This window comes from Canis lupus, chromosome 8, assembly GCF_003254725.2.
Source record: "Canis lupus dingo isolate Sandy chromosome 8, ASM325472v2, whole genome shotgun sequence".
Lineage (NCBI taxonomy): Eukaryota > Metazoa > Chordata > Mammalia > Carnivora > Canidae > Canis > Canis lupus.
Window position 1 is genome coordinate 64,956,581 of NC_064250.1, and position 21,313 is coordinate 64,977,893.

General features: G+C 52.5%; 1 protein-coding gene across 1 annotated transcript in view; it reads left to right on the forward strand.

Annotated features, from left to right (window-relative positions):
- The first annotated feature begins 734 nt into the window (after positions 1–734).
- The window catches only part of C8H14orf132 (chromosome 8 C14orf132 homolog), a 47,717-nt gene continuing 27,138 nt past the window's right edge, over positions 735–21,313 (forward strand). Inside the window, exon 1 of the mRNA XM_025443060.3 lies at positions 735–966. Within this exon, the coding sequence (XP_025298845.1) occupies positions 940–966 (27 nt within the window). The 5' untranslated portion in view covers positions 735–939. The remainder of the gene's footprint in view (positions 967–21,313) is intronic.

The following is a 21,313-nucleotide window of genomic DNA, read 5'->3' on the forward strand; positions in this document are numbered from 1 at the left end:
GGGGGGGGGGGGGTTGGGTTTCAAAAAATAAAACCAAAACAAGCAAAGAGGCAGACGTCTGTCTGTCACCCTCCCAGCTCCTGTCCTGTTTTCAGAGCTGAGTACTGGAGAGGTCAGGGTGCAACCCCCAAGCAAGTCCAGGCCTGCCATGCGGGTAAGTGCACAAACCTCAGGTCTGCGGAGCAACTGCCAGGTGAGATGTCCGGGGATGCCTCCCCGCCCCTCCCCCGCCAGGAGCACAGTCTCCACCCAGGCGCGAGGATGCAGGGGTGCGAGGTCCACCCGGTGCAGGTCTCGCCCCCGCCCCAGACCCCGGGTTTGGTGAGGAGCAATGCTAGCAGCTGTCTGCTCTCACTACTCTTAGGGAACCTAGAATCTCTGCTCGGGAAAGTGAGGCAAGGCAAGGCAATGCAGAACAAGCCGAGCTCGCCTTTAAACCTCCTTTTTTGCCCCATTCTAGGGCCGGAAGGACACCAGGAGGCTGGTCCCTGACCCTGATCCCCAAGCCTGGGAGCAAGGCAGACCAGCCCCACGCAGCGCCATCCGCCTTGTGCTGGAGGTCCAGGAGGGCTTCCGCTCCCCCACCCCGGCCGGGTGACCCCCGGCCTCAATTTCCCCACTCGGGGCCCGGGTGCTGGAGGGGAGCCGGAGCGCGCAGGGGTTCCGGCGGGCCCCGCCCTCGGGGTGGGGCTGGGGTGGTCACGTGGGGGCCCCCGAGCCCCGCCCCGCCCCGCCCCCCGCCTCTGCGGGGTCCGGGTCTGGAGCCGAGCGCGCCGAGCCCGCGAAGCCGCCACCCGGGGCTGCTGAGCTGAGGTCGGCGGCGCCGCGGGGTCCGGGGCCGGCTGTGCCGGCGGCTGCACCCGCAGGAGCAGGAGCAGGTGCAGCAGGTGCAGCAGGTGCAGCAGCGAGGACCCGCGCGCGGGCGGCAGCGGCGACACCATGGATCTGTCCTTTATGGCCGCGCAGGTAACGGGGCGCCCTCCCCGCGCGCCCTGGGCTGCGAAGTTTGGGGAGGTTCGGGGCCACGGGCTCGCCGGAGGTTTCCAGCCGGGCGGTGGCGCCGCGGGGCTTCCACGTCCCCTGTCCTTTGTCCGGAGCCGGGCATCCCCGACCGGGAGGCGGACGAGCGCGGCGCCCGGGGGTGGGGCGGGCCGTGCGCCCCGAGCGCCCCGGGTGCACCCGTTCCCAGAGCGCCAGGGGCCTGGGGGTGCGGGTCGGCCCCTCCCTGCCGTCCCCTGCAGGACCCAGGACGCCCCCAAGGCCGTGCAGCCCAGATCCGTGCAAACCCGGCTGGGCGGGCTGCCTCGCTGTCCACTCCCCATCTTCCCGAGGCGCGGGAGACCTCGCCCCCCCACTGTCCCCTAGACCGCAGCCCCTGCAGCCTGAGGGAGGAAGGAGGTGAGACCCGCTCTGTGACCAGCCGCGCGCCAAAGCGCAGCGATTCTTTTATCCTTTTTTTTTTTTTTTGCTTTGTGCTGAGCCTGTATCCACCAGTGCCCAACGCGACCATCAGTCTTCCCTTCGCACAGAACAGGTTGCCGATGGCAGGAAAACACAGATGACCTCTCATCCCTGGGCCCTCGCTGAAGGAGGACCCCCTGGAGTTCGGAGCGTTGGGTGGTCCTTACGTTTCTTGGCTCAGCTCTTGAGCTAGAACAAAGGCAGACAGACACCCGCTCTGCGCTCTGCGGAGCTGCCTGTGGCCTCTCCGGGGGCCCAGCTCCGGGGACAGTCTGGCTCCAGGGAAGGCCACGTTTCCTCTAGGAGAAGAAAGCCCCAGTCTGAGCCCCATAATCAACTCAGATCTTGCACCTTCTGAGTCGATTATGTTGGGAGCCCAGAGGTAGGAAGGCCACCGGAGTTCCCCTCCATCCCCTGCATGTGGGCCAGGAGCCCCACTTGCTGCTGTTTAATTTTCCAGGGAGTGGATTTTAAGACTACGCTTCCCTTTCCCTCCCCCAAATTTCACCCCGATGGAAGCCTGTTGAAAAAGTAGTAGCCAAATCCAGGCTGTATGGACAGCGAGTCCCCGAACAGTCATGGAAGGATGCCGGATCCCCAGGGTGGCTCCAGATCCCAGCTCTCTGCAGCCACTTGTTTAATTTTCCAAAATGTTCTCTGCTTCTGTCAGCTACACTGGTCTTTTTTTGCCTAGTTTTCTGTCGCCTGTTCCTAAGCCCATGTTTATAAAAAACTGTCATGCAGGCATCATTTTAGACCGTGGTGACTTTAGCCACAGGATAAGTGGAGCAGCTTCACCAGATTTATTTGGAGGGGACAGAGGAGCTCACACACGTCTGTCTCTGCCTGCCCCCTCTGGATCCCACTGAACAGCTTGTGTCCATGGTTACGAGATAAATTGATCACTGCTAACCCCGGGCTGGCTGGAGCCTCCGCAGTTGCTATGGTAACCTGACAAAATAAACAGGGCTTTGCACCATCTATATAGTCCGAGCTTGCACAGAGCTTGGGTTCTTTTTGTTTTTGTTTTTGTTTTTTTCCTGTCTCTTTTTTGTTTACTCTCAAGTTTTGTGTGGTGATTGTATTCCTGCCAACAGATATCTGGGCATTGATTACATGCCCAGTTCCGAGCGAGTTGCAAGGAACAGAAACATGATTGCCATCACAGGGGGAGAGACGCAGAGGTCTGTTGAGCACCTGCTGTGTGCCAGCCACTTGCACACTTTATTAGAGTGAATCCTTACTAGTCTAGGATGTGGGCCCCGTTTGTTATTCCTCTTTTTACAGATCAGGAAAGCAAACTTCAGAAAGATTAAATAATTTGCCCAGGATACACCATTATTAGGAGGAGGAGCACGGAGTTTCAAATCTGGGGCTGGGTAGTTTTTCACAGCTGCTGGGGTTTCCTCCTTTACTGCTTCATCCTGAGAGGACATGCTCTAAGGGACGGGGGACATATCTAAAGATGAGTCACCTCTTCTGCTTCTTCCAGGAAATGGTCTCACCAGGGTGCGTTGCTTTCTGATGTTGCTCTGTCCTCCCCATCAACCACCAGAGTGGGAACTTTTGCTCTTTATCTGCAGCATTGAGTGCTTGGCCGCGGGGAGTGCTCACCATGTGGTATGAGAGTGGAGTGACCACCAGGTGCAGGTCACCCAGCTGCTGTCCCCGCACATCAGCAGCGGACAATTTTAATGGGGAAATGTTAATGCCTCCATCTATTTGTTCGGCAAAAGTTGGGTACCTGCCTTGTGCCAAGCTCCGTGCCAGGCCCCAGGACTGGGGTGCTGGTGACCAAGTGGAATAGGGTGTAGGTTTTCTTTCTGGGTGCTTCCAGAGGACTGGGATGGGATGGGCCAGGCTATGCCCAGTAAAGGGAATCTATCAGGGCTGGGTGGACCAAGACGCTTGGCACATAGTAGGCTTTCAGCAAGTTTCTGTTAGATGATTGGATGGGGGTGAGACAAGATGGATGTGTATGGTGAAAAGACAAGAACAGGGAAACAGTGCGTTCAAGGAGTCACACCCCCCCCCTCCCCGAACACCTGTCATCCTCAGGACTTTGAGGACCTCAGTCTGATGGAGTAGAACTACAGACAGATCTTCCCTGGTGGATTCTAGGCAGAGAGGCAGGAGGGAGGGAGGCCCGGAATGTAGTCACAGACTCTGCCAGGAAGAGGGAAGGTAGGGGCATGGGACAGCTGGGACCGGGGGCCAGCGCCAAGTCACAGAGGTGCTGACTGTTGAGTGGGAAGTCTATATTAATCAGTGGGAAGTGGGAGCCGTTGCAGGTTGTGGAGCAGGGAGTGGTTTATAACTGAAGTAGCACTTTGGGAAGATCCCAGCCCCAGCGGAGCCCAGAAGCATGAGGAGGCAGGAGTGGAGCTGGAAGTGCACACCTGCTTGATCAATTAGCTTGATTAATTGAATGAAACCAGCTTCCTGTGACTCCAAAAGCTTCTCTCCCTCCTCAGTCTCATGAACTGTGATTCCTGCTTCCAGTTTTCAAAGACTCAGAGAACATAAGCCTTTCAGAAAGGTTTGCCTCTCAAAGGCTAAGCATTACAAAGACACCCTTTATGGAAGGAGAAGGTGGACACCCGGGATCAGGCCATTGCTCTGATGCAGATATGCCCTCGCTGTTGTGGGCTCGTGGGGTTATATGTTGGGGGTTTGGAAGAGGCTGTGGACACTGATGATGTGAACACTCAGCTCACAGACCCCACATCACCTCTGAGCCCTGGAGGCACCCAGCCACCCATTCCTCCACCCTGGACACACCCCTGCCCCGCTCTGCAACAGCCCCTGGATCCCCAGACACCCCGTAGAGTTGAACAGTTAATAAGAGATGTGCAGAGACCCTGAGACCTCCATGAGGAGACAAGAGAGTGAACATTTAAGGAATGTACTATGTGGGCAGGAAGAGGGCCCAGGAGCGCTCCTCTCAAGTCGGAGGCTGTAAGGCCATGATGAACAAGCACATGTATGGCTCAAGAGCTCGGTCTTGTGTTTGTCTCATGCTGTAGGGAACAGTGACTAGTCTAACCCCAGGAGCTCCCGATGTTGGTGCCATTAGGATCCCCTGGGAGCTTTTAAGACCTGCTGCCTCTGCCCTGCCCCCAGGTGCCCCCATCAGAGTCTCAGCTGGAAGCACACATCGATATTTTCTATCATTTCCCAGTTGATTCCAGTGTGTGTGGTCAGGGTAGAGGCTTGAAGGCTATCTCCTTCCCCCTCCTCAGGATGGAACAGGTCTTTGGCTCTCTGGTCCCTGTCAGGTCACAAAAAGTCATGTGGTCACTGGAAGTCACCCGAGTATGGGTTCAGCAACTTATAAGAGTGAGACCCAGAATAATATAACCCGGGGACCTGCTCCAGGATTGAGGGTCTCTCTTCCTCCTGACCGTACCTGCCACAGGTGGGAGACCTGTAGTCAGGCAGGTGGCTTTATTAGTCCCATCATGCAGATGGGGAAGCAATGGAGAGCCAGGGTGGCTCCACCGACAAGCAGAGGAGCCAGGAGTAGAGCGCCGACCACAGGGCCATCCTGCATGTGAGCGCACCACCTTGCAGAGCAGACCCAGTGTGGGGTTGGGGTGGCAAATCTGGGGCCCCACCGTGAATCAGCTTTAGGAAATCATCAATCCCTGGATACAGAGTGTTGTGTTTATGTCCATTAAAAAAAAAATATTTTGCTTGTTTATTTATTTGAGAGAAAGAGCAGGAGCAGGAGGAGGGGCAGAGGGAGAGGGAGAAGCAGACTCCCCCCTAAGCCGTGGGGCTCCATCCCAGGACCTGAGATCATGACCCAAGCAGAAGCCAGATGCTCAACTGACCGAGCCACCCAGGCACCCCATGTTTATGTTCATTTATAAAGACACTGGTATACTGGATTAGGGCCCACTCTTTAATGACCTCATTTTAACTAGATTATACTTGCAGAGAAACCAGTTTGAAAGGAGGTCATGCTCACAAGTATCGGGAGTTAGGGCTTCAAAAGCATATTTTTGGAGGAGACACAATTCAACCCACAATAGCATCCAAAGACCCAATCAGGATCTTGATTCTTATATATATTAGTGGCCCCTGGTCTTAGAGAAGCAGCGGACGGATCGCTTCTCTACACCTTAGTTTCATCATTCCGTGAAATGGGCACAAAATAACCTTCCCCTTGGAACTGTCCATCTAGTCCCTCAGCAGATGTTTCCTGCGGGCCAGGCCCGGAGCTCTGGGGAGGAGAGGGCCACAGGCCTGCCGTGTGATATGTGACATGGTGTACGTAAACGCAGAGAGAGGAGGCACCTAACACAGAGGTCAGGGAAGGCTTCTGGAAGTTTGAATGGAGCTGTGCGAAGGATGCCTCGCCATTATGTAGGCCCAGAGAGCAGAGGGCTGACCTGGAAAGGGCAGCGGCCCTGAGCTCTAGCTCTTTGTGGTGCCATGCAGACACACAGGCCCAGGTCTGTGAGGTTTTCTGGGTTTCCAAGAAAACTGAAAATTTGGATTTTTACACCCAGGCTGGATTTGTTTAAATGCGGGCCACTAATTAAAGATTTTTAGTAAGCCAACCAACCACAGTGTGAGCTGTTTCAGTTACTGATTGCTCATTATTTCAGTTACTTAGTGGCTTAAAGCAGTCATTTATTTTGCTCGCTATTTTGTGGGACCAGATCTGGGAAGGACTCAGCAGGGCAGTTTTTTTCTGCTCAGTGGCAGCTGGGCCTGGAGTCGAGAGTCCCAGCATGGCGCACACGTCTGGCGGCTCTATTCAACTTGACCATTCTCTCCACTTGGCATTTTGTCTTGCAAATGTTTCTTCAGGCAGCTGGGGTTTCTTGCTAGTATGGTGGTCTTCTTGCGTGGCACTGCCTCCCCCCTGGATGGGCATTCCCAGGTAGAAGCTGTGAAGCCTTGAAGTCCCAGAATATCAGTAACTCTGTGGTCATTTGGTCAAGGAAGTCCTAAGGCCAGCTCAAATTTCAGTGGAAGGGATCCAATTCCATCTCTCAATGTGGGGAGCAGCGTGCACGTCCAGGAGGAATGGAAGGAGTGGATATCTTTGGGGCCTGGCCATTGCATGGGGCCAAACTGGGCAGGCAGATGTGTGGGTCGGGGTCATCCTGGGGCTGCCCGTGCAGTCGCTCTAGATCGATGGGGTGTGTGTAGAGCTGGACAAAACCTTGGGAACTACCACGCTCAAGAGAGAAGCAAATTACTACTAAGGAGGTAGGCCATGACTTTATTAGGCTGAACTGTATCAAGTTGCTGATATTGGGGGCGCCTGGGTGGCTCAGTGGTTGAGCATCTGCCTTCATGCCCAAGGCATGATCCTGGAGACCCGGGATCGAGTCCCGCATTGGGCTCCCTGCATGGAGCCTGCTTCTCCCTCTGCCTGTGTCTCTGCCTCTCTCTCTCTCTGTCTGTCTCTCATGAATAAATAAATAAAATCTAAAAGAAACAAACAAAAAAAAACTTGCTGATATTTGGTCACTTCGACCTGACAATTTCATATAGTTCAGCCTAATGACTACAACCTGGTGAGACAGTAAGTTCTTGAGTTATGGAGGGGTGGAGTGAGGAGACATGGGGTGGGGGATCAGTACCTGCTGGGGAGATCTGAGGGGCTTCCTGCGTTTGAGGAGTGGAGGCCTCCCCCTCCCAAGACACACACACACACTTCTCCCCTTAGCTAAGCTTTTAGAACCTTGGCCTCCTTGGTGGGAGGACACAGTCACATCTGGAACGTTGTGTTGATGGTGGGCACGTCTTTCTGGAAGACAGCATGTGTGGTCTAATCATAGCTGAGTTACTTCTGCTGCCAGGCCACCCTCCGTCTGTCCCTCCCTCTCCCTGGACCTTGCAGGGCTCACAGTTAATTTGCATTATAATCATTTTTCATGGAGGAAGAAAAAATTCACAAAAGAATCTGGTAGTGTTGGAGAGGCAATTCTGTTCTCTCTTAAAATGGACGTAGCTACATTTATGGGCTTGTGGGATTTTTCCGAAAGTCTGCAAGACACCAGCAGAAATTTTCTCTCCCCAGAGGAACACAGCACCGCCCAGAAAAACAGAATTCTAGAGAGCCTGGCAATCTGCTACTTAGAGAACGTTTTTCCCCAGCCAGCGGCTGCTCCTTTTTCTTAAAGCCAGAATTATCATTAAAATACAAATTGTCTATTATCTCAGATGTTTTTAACCAGAGGGCCTGTCTTGTTGTGCTTCAAATTCTCATTTAAAAGATTTAAATATTTTATCATTCTAATTAGACCTGCTTGGGGAGAGAATATAACACTACATTTTTGCAGAGGTGTAATGAGCAGTCAAGGGAGAATAAAAATCCATGGTACCTTTCGTAGACTGGGTTTCTAGACAGCATTTTAAGAGTCAAGACATTCCATCCGACTGGCAATAATTCTGTGTCACAGAGTTAAGAGAACCGGGGCATCTGGAGGTGGATTGCGAGTCTCCAATTAAATACACAAGTGTTTATGGTGCAGCTGCTGTGTACTCAGCCCTGCTCTTAGGATCTGAACCCCAGTTCCTTCTACTCTAAGGTGATGGAGACCTACCTCTCTTCACTCCCTCCTCATTCTGTCCCCTCAAGATGTCCCTTGTGCCTTCCCATCAGAACTGCCACTTATCAACCGCTTAGGGGGGTGCCAGGCAGGCCCTGTGTTGTGCATCGTGCAGAGTCTCACTAAATCCTTTTTGACAGCTCCATAGAATAGGCAATTTTAGGATCTAATTTTACAGATGAGGAAACTGAGGCTTAGGGCACACACAGCTGGGATTCAAACCCAGATCTTTGTGCCATGTCAGCTTGTTTTCTTAAATGTAATACCACAGTCTCTGCCTTCTGATTAGTCTTTAAGCCGTTCATGTTTAGTGTGACTTTTTTTTTTTAATGTGGTTGGGTTTATTTATTTATTTATTTATTTTTAAATTTTTTTAAATTTATTTATGATAGTCACGGGGGGCGGGGGGGCAGAGACACAGGCAGAGGGAGAAGCAGGCTCCATGCACCGGGAGCCCGATGTGGGACTCGATCCCAGGTCTCCAGGATCTCGCCCTGGGCCAAAGGCAGGCGCTAAACCGCTGCGCCACCCAGGGTTCCCTGTGGTTGGGTTTAAATTTACTATCTCACAATTGCCTATTGGTCCCATCTGTTCTTTGTTTCCTTTTCCCTCCTTTTCTGCCTTACTTCAGATTAAGAGATTTTTAGTATTCCGTATGATCTCCTTTGTTGGTTTACTAGCTCTGTTCTGCTGTATTAGTGGTTGAGGATTTGTGGTATATGTCATTAAGTTATCACAGCCTGTCTACAAAGCGATTTTATGGCACTTCACATATAGTGTAAGAACCTTACAACAATATCCTTCTCTTCTCCCCTCTCTCAGCTGATGTGCTATTACTGTTACACGTTTCACTTCTGCATGTTATAAACTGCACACTACATTATTATTTTTGATAAAAGTCAATCATCCTTTAAAGCAATTTAAGTACTAAGGATAAAGTCATATATGTTTTCCCATAGGGTTATTATCTCCAGTGTTCTTTATTCTCCTGTGTAGATCACAAATGTATTATTTTCATTCTGCCTAAAGGATTTTCACATTTTTAGTGCAGAAATGCTGGCAATGAATTCTTCCAACTTTTATATGTCTGGGGGGAAAGCCTTCTTTTTTGGGGGGGAAGGGCTGTCATTTTTGAAAGTTAATTTTTACTGGGCGTAGAATTCTAGGTTGATAGTTTGTTTTTCCGTGAGGATACTATTCCACCATCTTCGTGCTTGCAATGTTTCCACTGAGAAATCTGATACCATCGGATTTTGTTCTTCTAAACATAATATGTCTTTTTTCCTTTGGCTGCTTTGACAGTTTTCTCTTTATTGATTTTGGGCACTTTGCTTATAACGTGGTTTAGTGTAGTTTTTTTTTTTTTCATGTTTCTTGTGCTTAGGATTTGGGAGCTTTTACATCTGTGGGTTTATACTTTTTATCACCTTTGGAAAGACTTCTGCTGTTCTTCGTTTTTTTTCCCCCACAGTTTTATTGAGTCGACATATAACATTGTGCAAATTTAAGGTATATAATATAGTGATTTGATATGTGTGTCTATGCAAAAATGATCACTGTATCCTTACCTCACATGGTTACAATTCTTTTTTTCTTATGGTGAGAATTTTTAAGATCCATTCTCTTAGCAACTTTCAAATGTATTGTACAGTATTTTTAAAAAATTAATAGATTTTACTTATTAATTCATGAGAGGCCCAGAGAGAGAGGCAGAGACACAGGCTCCTGCAGGGAGCCCGATGTGGGACTCGATCCCAAGACCCCGGGATCATGACCAAGCCGAAGGCAGATGCTCAACCACTGAGCCACCTAGGTGCCCCTTGTTATTTCTTTACATATCTTTTCTGTTCCCTCCTCTCCTTTTTTTGGAGACTCTATTTACACATATATTCGGCCACCTACATGTGTATGCCAGCTCCTTGGTGTTTATTCTTTCTTGTTTGTGTTTCATTCGGGGTAATTATTATTGACATGTCTTCAAGTTCACCAGTATTTTTCCTGAACATCTAATCTCTATGAATCCCATGCAGTGTATTTCTGATCTTAGACGTGGTAGTCTTTATGTCTAGAATCTTAATTTATGTTTTTTTTTAATATCTTCAATTCTCTTTACATGTTCAGTGTTTGCTTTAGCTTTTTGAGCATGTGGAATAGTTTCAACAACTGCTCCTCCACCCTCCTCTGCTGGTTCTAAATCTGCCTCAGTTCTGCTTAAGTTTGATTGACTACTTTCTCCTCACTAAGGGTCATATTTGCCTGCTGCTTTTTGCATGCCTGGTAATTTTTGATTAGATCCCAAACATGAATTTTACCTTCTGGGATGCTAGATAGTCTTGTATTCCTATAAATATTCTTGAGCTCTATTCTGGGATACAGTTATGTTACTTGGAAACAGTTTGACCCTTTGGGGGCTTGCTTTTAAGGTTTGTTAGGTTGGATTGGAGCCATCCTTTAGCAGAAGAGCCATCCTCACCCACTGGTGAGGCAGGTGGCTCTGGGTATTCCACCCAGGGCTCTGTGAATTACAAGATTTTCCAAGTGGCTGGTAGACGCAGGGACTCTTTCAGGCCTGTGTGGATGCCAGGCGCTATTCCCTGCCATCCTTTTGGGTACTTCCCACCTCCAGTGCTTCCCTGACCCACATGCACTCATCGGTCCTCTCCTAATTATCTGAGGGGTCCTTCCAGAGACCCCCAGGACCCTCCATAAACTCTCTCCCCTCCATTGTCTCCAGCTGCATTGGTCTCCCCGGACTCTCAGTCCCATCTTTTCAATCGGGAACCCACTGGTCTCTGTCTGGGTTGCCCTTTCCTGCTCCACAGCCTGGAAATTCTCCCCAGGCAGGCAACTGAGTCACTTGTAGAGATTACCTGGCTTGTTTCCTGTCTCTCACGGGTCACTGTTCTTCCCTGCAGGATGTCCAATATCTTGAGAACCATTTTTATGTATTTTGTACATTTTTGTTGTTCTTTCATTTGGAAGGGTAGATCCAGTCCCTGTTACTCCATCTTGGCTGGAAGCAGAATTTTCTTAAGCCTGTGTTTTTAACAACCATGTCCCCACCTTCTTCCTTTCCTGCACTGTGGAAAGCCAAACTGCATGGGCCGAACAAATTCCTTTCCATTCTACCATTGTCCCTCGAATTTCTTCCACGACGTCTGAGATATCGAAAGGGCCAGTGTTGTGATGCAGGTGTCAGGCCTGTGTGCCAGCAGCCAGAGGTTAGGTGGCTTAGTGAGCCGGGGTCGGTTCCCTGAGGCCTCCCGGCAGGCACCTGCTCTGCAGGGAGGCTCAGTCCCCAGAAGGATGAGAGTCAGGGGTGGGCAGCAGGCCGCTGCAGCCTCAGGCCCACCCAGGCTGGGACCCTGCGTGTCTTCCCCAGGCCCTGTGATGGCCCCTCATCCATCCCCGCAGCACGGAGCTGGGGGAGCTGATTTGAAATGCAGTGACACTTGGCTTCCAGCAGCTTTGGTGGAGGGGACCTCGGGCCCTGTGCCCCCACCTCTCCGCGGAGCCTGGCAGTGCTCCTTCTGCCTGCACTTCCTGCCTCCTCTCTGATGTCCTGCCAGTCCCCTTCCTCTCCGCGGAGGTTCTCCTGGGGCCCAACTGTGCGTCCCAGTAACCAGATCTATCAGGCAGGGTGGGCTTGCAGGCAGCATGCCACAGAGAGGCCCCCCCAAGCTGTGTCGGGCAGTGTCTAGGAGCCAGAAAAGGGCTATCATCTTTGTCACCCTGATCATCATCGTGTGAGCGCACATCACACAGAGAACGTCACCCTCAGGCTGGCAGCTGGGTGAGGCAGGGTGAAGGAAGAGGGGCAGATGGTGTGGCTGAGTCTTGGACATGTGGGGGACCAGGCTCTGTGCCTGGACAGCACTGCCACACACCCATTTCAGACAGGGGTTCCTGAGACTCAGAGAGCCTGTGATCTGGCCCAAAGTCACCCAGGCTGGAAGGGGTGAGACCAGGTTGGGTCTGAGCCAGGGCCCAGGGACTAGCTGGGGGACAGCTGATGGATTGCAGCCCTGACACGGGTGTCTGGGGGCACCCTGGACAGGTGTGGTTCCATGAGACAGCCCCCCACAGCCCAGCGCCCCTGTTAGCCGCTCTCCCTCTCTAGAGCCCATGGGCACAGAGGGGACTGTGGCTGCAGGGAGTTGTTACAGAGCCCAGACAGGCTGGTGCCAGAGGCTGGCGGGGGGGTGGGGGGGGCGGTCAGGAGGCTGAAGGAGCCGGGGGCGGGGCTCTGGAAGTGGTCCTCCCCCCCCCTCCTCCACCTCCGCACCCTGCAGCCCCTCTGCCTCCATCAGAGCATCACGAAATCCTGGCATTCTCCGAGGACAAGGGTTCCTGTCTCCTTTATGCTGGGATCATGACTCTCCAGCCCAGGGCCAGACCTGGTAAATATTTAATCAATGAATCCAGAGAGCTAGGAATCAATAGAAGTGCAAGAAAAACTGGTAGAAAACTGTCTTGGGGCGCCTGGGTGGCTCAGTGGCTTAAGCATCTGCCTTGGGCTCAGATCACGATCCTGGGGTCTTGGGATTGAGCCCCATGTCTTGCTCCCTGCTCTGTGGGCAGTCTCCTCCCTCTCCCTCTCTTCCTGCTGGTTCTCTCTCTCTCTCTCTCTCTCTCTCTCTAACTCTCTCTCTCTCTCTCTCAAATAAATAAATAAATAAAACATTTAAGAAAAGGAAAAAAAAAAAAAACCTATCTTGCATCACTCTGCCGGGCACTTCCAGGTTCTGGATCACAGCTTTCTTTCCCCGAGGCCCCCAGTTACTGACAATACCTAGTCCTGCTGTCACTGCACCCCACGACCTGTCTGTGATCTCCCCAGCTCCCTCCTCTTCCCCCCTCCAGAGTGCCTGCCATGGGGGGGCAGGCCTGGACTCCTGTTTTCCAAGCATCCTTTTGTTCCAACCTCTGAACGGTCCCACGGTGGGAACTGATGAGGTGGTCGTCATGCCAGAGCGGTGAAGACCCCCACAGCCTATATCTGATGGGAGGGACTTGGGTTTGAGTAGAGGGCTGGTCCCTCTTAACTCCTGGGCCTCAGTATCCCCCATAGCCCATCTGGGGATGAAGTACCCCTCCCAAAGAAAGACAGCACTGCTAGAGTCATGAAGCATTGGTGGGGAGCACTCACTCCAGGCAGGCTGAAGCTGAACCCTCCCATACGCCAAAACCTTACAGCTCATGCCCCTTTACACATATATCTGCCTCCCCTCTCTGTCCAGGAGACCCTCAGAGGCTAATGGGACAAGCTGGGCCTTATTCCTCTTTGGAGCCTCAGGGCCAGGCCCATAGTAGGTGCTTAAGAAAAGGCCATGGGATGGGCTCACACAGTGAGCCCCCAAGTCTGGGAACCCCAGAGTGAGTTCTGACTTCCGTGTTTGCATTGGTGTAGGACCCTGGCCAGATCACCAGGCAGATCCACTGTAATCTCAGAACCGCCCCCCACCCCCCACACACAAGCATGCCTTGTAAGGTGGCCCTCTGGGTATCTTCAGCCACGGGGAACTCACCACCTTGCAAGACTGTGACTTCGGCTGGAATCAATAGTGCAGCCAGGGAAATCACTTCCTCTCTCCAAGTCCCAGCATGCTCCACTGTGCAATGGGATAGGGGTAGTTGTGAGAAGTTATGATAAACCTCAAGACTTTGAGGCTTAACATTGGTCATGTCGCTCCTACTAAGTGTCAGTAAAAGGAATTACTCACAGCAAACGTTCTCTCTTGAGTCAAAAATCCTCTTCCCTTTAATTCTGCCCCTTGGTCCCAGGCAGTGAGTCTAATCCTGCTTGCACAGTGGCCTCCTCTGTGATTGCACAGGGCCCCGGAGAGCGCATGAGGTGGAGGCCCGAGTCTCAGGGCTGGCTCCGCCATGTGAGACTTGGAGGGGGAGTGAGATCCGTAACTTCTCGGAGCCTCAGGTTCTCTGTCTGTTAAATGGGTGCAGTAACACCTAGCTCACGGCACGGGCAGGAGAATGAAATGAGATGATGGTTGTACAAAGAGTACACTTTGTACAAGACTGCATTACCTGTTACTCTGAACCACCTTCCTGTATCCTCCCTTGGTATCATTCTTGGTTTGGGACTAAATGTTAACTATTTCTCTCCACTGGTTTCCCAAATGAATATTCCCTCTGGAATCTTCACTAGGTCAGGCAGTGTTCTCATAAATCCATTTTCTTAAAATAAGATGTGATGCTCCAGAAGAATCCATCACCTCCTTGGATCTAGCCCTGATACACCCATGAATGTGGCCATGGAGAGTCAAATCTTGCTTTCCGTACCTTTGACTCATGCTGATGAGAGACCTCTCTTTTCTGAGCGCTACTTAGCCATTTCTACCTTCCAGAATGTGTACAACTGCTCTTTTTGAACCTTAGCACAGATATGTCAAGAGCTGTGAAGCATCTGAAATTCCATCCTGTTTGCAAGTGTGCCTGCTATAATTTAAAAGACGCTGACAGAAGCCATGAGGCTCCTGGATAAAGGACTTTATGACTCATAGCGGAGCCAGTGGCATGAGCTTCATGTTCTCACCAGGACACCTTACCACATGAGCCCGGAAGGATGATGCCAAGCAGCCCCGGGGAGGCCAGGCACACACTGGGTTTGTGGAACGGCCGGGAAACCCCATGCTTCGGAAACCCCACACTTTTAAAGGGAGCTGCTGGCAAACCCGCCCAACCTTTGTCTTTGAGAGAGATGTCACCCTGGTCAGGAAACAAATGTGTCCTCTGGCACCGAGGGGACGTGCTCTTTCTTCAGGGTGGTTTGCTCTGCAAACATCCTTAAAAAATAGTCTGAAACGGGGCCCCCGGGGGGCACAGTCGGTTTGGCATCTGACTCTTGATTTCGGCTCCTGTCATGATCTCAGGGTCCAGGGATCCAGCCCCGCGTCAGGCTCTGCGCTTAGTGAGGGGTCTGCTTGAGGTTTTCTCTTGCCTCTCCCCTGTTCTTTCTCTCTCTCTAAAATCAATCAATAAATCCTAAAATAAAATAAAATAAAATAAAAGATAGTATGAAACAAAAGCTGTTGATTCCTTTGTCCAGAGGGCACTTGAGAGGTGGATGGAGAGTAGCCTCCCGATGATCTATTTATACTTCACCCTCTACCCCCGGTGCACAGATCTGGGCTTGCGGCTCCCTTGGCTACTCCTGAGCTGTGTCACCTGGGGCAGAGTACTAGCCTCTCTGCGCCTCCATTTGTACAGCCTGAAGTAGAAGTGCTGTGAGGGATTCTTTGCAATAGCTTTCTGGAAGTGTGTTTGCTGTGCTGGTGCAGAGTAGGCAGTGGAGAGAAGGCAGCAAGCTGCGGTCACCGTGACTTGGAGCTCATCCTTCCAGCCCCTGATTCTCGGCCCTGTGTCTGCACCATCCCCCCCTGACCTGGTCCTCATGCTCCTGCCTCTTCTCTCCTGTCTAATGGGCAGGATCCCTGGCCCGGAGCCCATCAGCTGGTGGTGAGCGCCAGGAAGCTGGGGTTGGGAGGCGTGGAGCAGAAAGCACAGAGCCTGACTGGTGCCCAGGCTTAGGGGACGTGGGTGAGTTACTTTCTGAGTCTCAGCCTCCTCATCCAGATCCGAGAACCTGCCCCCTGGGATTTAGAGACAAATGAGAGGAGGTGATAAACAGGGCCCCGTTTGGAGCATTCCTAGATGAGACAAGTGCTCAGCAGGACCATTATGGTGCTATTCTGGGAGTCTGAGCTTCCCGAACTCAGTGTGGGGCCAGAGACATGTGTTTCCTACCTGCTGGGAAAGGCCACCACTCTAGCCGCTCCCTGGAGAGAACTGATTAGGAACAAACAGCACAATGAAGGGGGCTGCGAAGGGAGCTGCGGGGCATGAGCTGGTTTTGCAAACTTGCAGACCGCTCCGCATGCTGGGCATCCTCGTGGCAGGGCCCCTGTGGCCTCCTGCGAAGGGAACACAGAACTGCCCAGGCCATCCTCCCAGGTAGCTCGGCCCCCAGAGACCTGCTGTCTGGTCTCAGCAATGCTGCCCACACACTGTGTGACCTTGGGGCAGGGAGATGAATGCTCCCTCCTAGGCTCCATTTAGGGACTCAGTATAGTGAGGTGGTTTAGGGTTGGAGACGAAGGCAGACACACTGGGTTTAAATCCTGAATTTGACACTGGTTGGGAGACTCCAACATGCTGTGCATCCTCATAGGCCTCGGTTCCCTTATCTGTGAAGTGGGGATGACGACCTTTCCCGCCTCTTGGAGCTGTTGTGAGGATCAAACACGGCCAGATGCATGCAAAGCCTGGCCACTGAATGGTGCCTGCTGTGATGTCCCATTTTCTGTGTAGTGGTCTGCAAAACAGGGTGGGTGGGAGTGGACCACGGGATCTCTTACTGCAAGGGGACATGGAAAGACTCCCAGAGTCAAGGTGGGCAGACCCTGATCCGAATTCTCCTTAGCCTCCCCCTGGTTATGTGTGACCTTCTCTGCACCCGCCGTCAGTGCAGCAGCTAATCACACCTCCTTCCATCGCGTATGACAAAAGCACTGGTCACCACGCCTGGCCCGGGAGGTGGGTCGGTGTTCAAGGTGCCTCTCAGCTCTGAGCTTGTCAATCAGCAGGGCTGCTGGCTCCAGAGAGCGTGCCTCTATTTGGGGCCATAGCCAGCTGGAGGGTACCAGACATGGAGTCTTGGATGGGCCAGAACTGGTCGGATTCTCAATGTGGGCCGCACACAGGTCCCACTGGCTGGAGCTGCCCATCTCTCTGTCCCAAAGCAAGGATGAGTCCTCAAGACATCCGCTGGAGCAGCTTGGGCTGATGGACATCCCCCCCAGCTCAGTGCACCCCAGTGGCAAGCGAGGTGGACAGGAAGGAACAATGCCTTCTGCAAAAGGAAAATCTGCTCAGCCTTCTCCTGGCAAATGACATCTCCTGAGCCCTCAGAGGTGGAGCCCATTTCCTATCTTTTTAGTCAGGAAAATTCAGTGGTGCTGAGGGATATTCTGGGGGGAGGAACCTGCAGGCGGCCATTCCCTGGATCGATCGTGGAGAGGAATGTGAAGACGCCAGGGCTCCTCTGGCTGGGTTCATGTCACGGTGGTGGAGGAGTTGAACCCCAGCTGCCATTGGCCCCTGGGGTCACTACCCAGTGCCAGCCACGGTGACACCTGCCGCTTGCTGGGTGCCAGGCTCTCTGCTGAGTGCTTTCCATGGAGCAGCACAGCTAAGCCTCACCACTATGTTCTGAAGCAGAAATGACAGTTCTGCTAGTTTTCAGATAAAGCAGCCGAGGCTGGGAGAGCTGGGTAAGTAAGCAGAGCTGGGATTTCAGTGTCCACATGCTATTCCTCTCCTTACTCCCTGGGCTCAGTGGCTCTGCCGTGAGGCTCATGTGTTGCTAGATCAGAGCTGAGCCTGAGCAAGGAATCGGAAGAACGGCAGTGCCTGGAGCCCCTCACATTTCCACGGTGCTTTTTGGTTCCCCACGCAAAGCAGGTGTCAGAGCAGGCTCTACCCATACGGGAGCCCGGGGCAGCAGCTTTGGTTTCGAAAGTGGAAACCCAGGTGCAGGGAGGAGGAGTGGATATCCCCAGGGCTGGGGTCCAGCCTGGTAGTAGTCAGGGGTCCCAGAAGAAGCTCCTGCAAAAGGGGAAGCCCTGCACAAGGCTCAGGAAGCAGCTGGTGAGTGGCCTGGGAAGGTCTCTGGGCAGAGGAGCAGGTGCACATCCGAAAGGTTCTCTGCAGGCAGGAGGGGCCCTGCGGGCAGCTGGTGGAAGAGAACTGCACCGTCAGACAGAATGGTGGACAGATGCCATGTCTTCTGGTGCCCATTCGGTGCCCACCGGGGATGAACCCCTCGGGCCTGCAAAGCAGAGGTGCTCAGACCACAGCATGAGCCAACTGATACTACTCCTCGTGCCCTTAGGCCAAGGCAGGTCTCCCTTCCTTAATCCACTTCATTCATTCAACAGCCATCCTCTGGGCCTGGGTCTGGCTCTGCACTGGGTACCAGGAGAAGAGGTGGCCGGGACAGTCCCTGCTACCAAGGGGCCAGCCGTCTGGTGGGAGAGCAGGGGAGCCATGAGAACTGATGATACCGAGAGAAGGGTGGGGTTGGCCTCAGGAGGGCGTCTCAAGCAGCCTGCAGGGGCTGTCTGGGAGGGCTTCCTGGAGGAAGTGGTGTCTTAAGCCCTGCTCGAAGCCCTTTAAGGGCCTCCTGTCCTTTAAGGGCTTCCTGTCCTACTGCTCTGCTTCTGCATGCTTGAGGCTTTCTTGAAGGCTGCAGCAGCTCTAGGGTGGCCATAGTTTCTGGAAGGAACAGGCTGGCAGGTCCTTGACTCCTGTAATTCTATGCTCCAGCCAGTGCCAGGTTTTGTCTGTTTTGGGGCCTGCGAAGTTTGACATTGGGGCAGTGAGACCCCTCAGGAAGTAAGGCTGGCCAGGGCAGGGGTGAAGTCCAGGTGTCCCTCCCACCTTCTCCTCCCGGAACCCCATCATGTCCCCTCTCCTCGTCACACCTGTAATGCACAAGGCCCGCTGTCAACTGCTGCTCTGAGCCCAGACGCCACATGCCTGCCAAGCTCACTCTGGATGAAGCCAGGCTCCTCCCTGAGACCCCTTCTGTGTGGGTGTTTAGGTTTCTGGGTGTCGGCCCGGGGACTTTTGCCCACCTGGGAGCAGTGGCTCCCCATTTGGGCAGGGAGAGCGCATGGGGCTCGGATCGTCAATCACAGACTTGCATCCTGCTGTAGCAGGAAGAGGCTTGTCATCAAAGCTCCCTTCACACAGAGCTGGTGTCTGTCCCATGTGGGACAGTGTAAGGGGTGTGGGGACACCCTGAGACAGGGCCTGCATCCGTGGTTGGAGCTGGCCTCTAGAAAAGATGTCCTTTTAGACCATCTGCTCCTCCTCTACCTTCTCATCAGTCTTAATAACTGATCTGTCCTTATAATACCCTAAAATGCCTCCATTTTGGGGACACGTGCTGTTCTCCTGTGTCTCCTACCCCAGCTGTGCTTCTGCCTTTGGTGGAAGACACAGCTGCCTTCAAATTCTCTGCCATCCAGGCTCCTGTGACTTGAGCCAGTCACATAGCAGCTCTAGACTTGTTTCTTTGCCTGTGAGATTGAGCAAGTGACATTTGTCTTAAAGGGTTGCATAGGGCCTTTGAAGAGCCAGGAGACAGGCCTGGCACTGAGCACTGTCTAGATGTAAGGAAGGGAGACCCAGGAAGGGGGACGGCCCTATGTGCCAACTCAGGGTCAGAGACATCAACTCATGACATTGAAGTCTCCTGTCCCCCCAGCTCGGGTCTGGGGACTGCCCTCTGCTTCCTCTGACCAGCCTGGCTCCAGCTGGCAAGGACTCCTGGCTCAGACCAGTCCCTTCTCCCTGAACCTTGTCTCAAATCTCATGGTTCTCTTCCCATTTTTTTTTTTTTTTTTTAGCTCCGCTGTGAGTCAAGGTTGGTACTAGGTGGCAGGGTGAGATTCAAGGTGTTGCATTTGAAGGCTCACCTTGCAGTCAGAGTGTTTCCTTGCAAAATAGTTGTGTGCAAGGATGCAAAAGACCTTAGCTTAAAATTCCTCATTTTAAGGCAATCAGCAGGTTGAATTGATTATTGATTGGGGCCAGTACAGGGGATCGGCAGTCAAAGGGCCACTTACAGGCAGGCTGGGAGAGAAAACCTCCTGATCGTGACCTTGGCTGACCAGGTAGTTTTCTACAGGAAATATTCTAACAAATGATAACAATATTCACAGACTCAAAGTGGTTAAGTCAACAGCCTCTAGAGCTGTTGAAACAGAGTATTTATTATAACATCAAAGCTGGTGGCTCTTCTGGGTAAACGGAATGAAGCTTGACCTTTGGAGGACAAGAGGCAGACTCGATGGGGCTTTAAGTTCAATGTTACGGCAACTGTGATGTAAATATTTCATAATCTCTCCTCTTATCTAAGCGAAGCTAGACAAAAGGCCCTGTATCAATAGCTTCCTGGTGTCTCCAATTTCAAGCATACTTATCTGTGGATTCTGGTTTATTCTGTTTCTGGCGACGTGTAACTTATTGACAGTAACGAGCACAGGTTGAGGCGCGCAGCCTGATGAAGCTCCACGGTGTGCAGAAAATTGTTGACACATCAGGCCCGGCTGCCATCGCGTGAAAGCCCTGCTTGCACAGTTGGTGCTTGGCCGGAGGCTCCCTCCCACCCTAACCGCGAAGGGTGGCTCACCATGCTGGCCCTGTTGGTGCCAACAGTACGGTTCATGCAGAGCTCCCGCTCTCCTTCCCGGAGTCTGGAATTTGGGTTTGCGCTGCGCAGGGGGTGCCTGTGTGACCAGCCCCCAGTAAAATCCCTGGTGCTGAGTATCCTTAGTTGGCTACATTTGGGACATTTTGTCACAACCTGTTGTTGGGGAATTAGGGGCATCCTGTGTGACTGTACTGGGAGGAGACCCTTGGAAGCTGGTGCCTGGTGTCCTGGGGGCTTCACACCCCTTGCACCTTTTCCCTTTGCTGATTTGTTGCTCTGTGTCCTGTGCTCTCATACCGGGGAGCCATGAGTCTTCCCAGAGCATCATCAAACCTGGGGTAGGCTTAGGGGCCTGACATACACATGTACCTGCCCCCGTGACTGCCATCCAGGTCAAGAAGTAGATCATTTCCAGGGCCCCCTAGAAGCCCTCTTGTAGCCAGTGCCTCCCAAGGACTTGCTCATCCCTCTCACACTTCCTGCCAGGCCTTAGGGAGCATCTTCCACCGGTCGGTCACTCCTCTACAGCTCTGTTTGCACACAGAATGGCTTTTTTTTTTTTTTTTTTTGCACACAGCTTACTCACAAATGCATCTTTTGTCGCCTGAAAATAGCTGCCTCTGACCCAGCCATGTTTTATCTACCAGAACGTTCCTTAATGACGTAGTTTCTACTGACCCTGTTCCCTGACCCCCAGCACTTAACTCCCTATTCTTGCTTTTAAAAAACCTTGTGGATATTGGCTGATTTTTATTATAGTGGACATTATCAAAATGCTCCGGGTTGGGGGGGAGGGGTGGTTCATAGTCAACTTTCTTGCCGGAGACTTCTTAAGGAGCTCTAATCTCTCACTGGGTCTGAGAACATTTTAAAGCAGAGCAGGATTCATCAGAATGGTTTTGAATGGGAGCTATCGTGGTGGGTTTTCTACAAGTGATTCCAGGAAATGCTGGACAAAGTCTGTTCTCTCAAGCAGGGAGCTTTGGGGGATGGGGTACAGCAACCACCAGGCTGCTTTCTTCCCCGGGGGTGGGGGAGG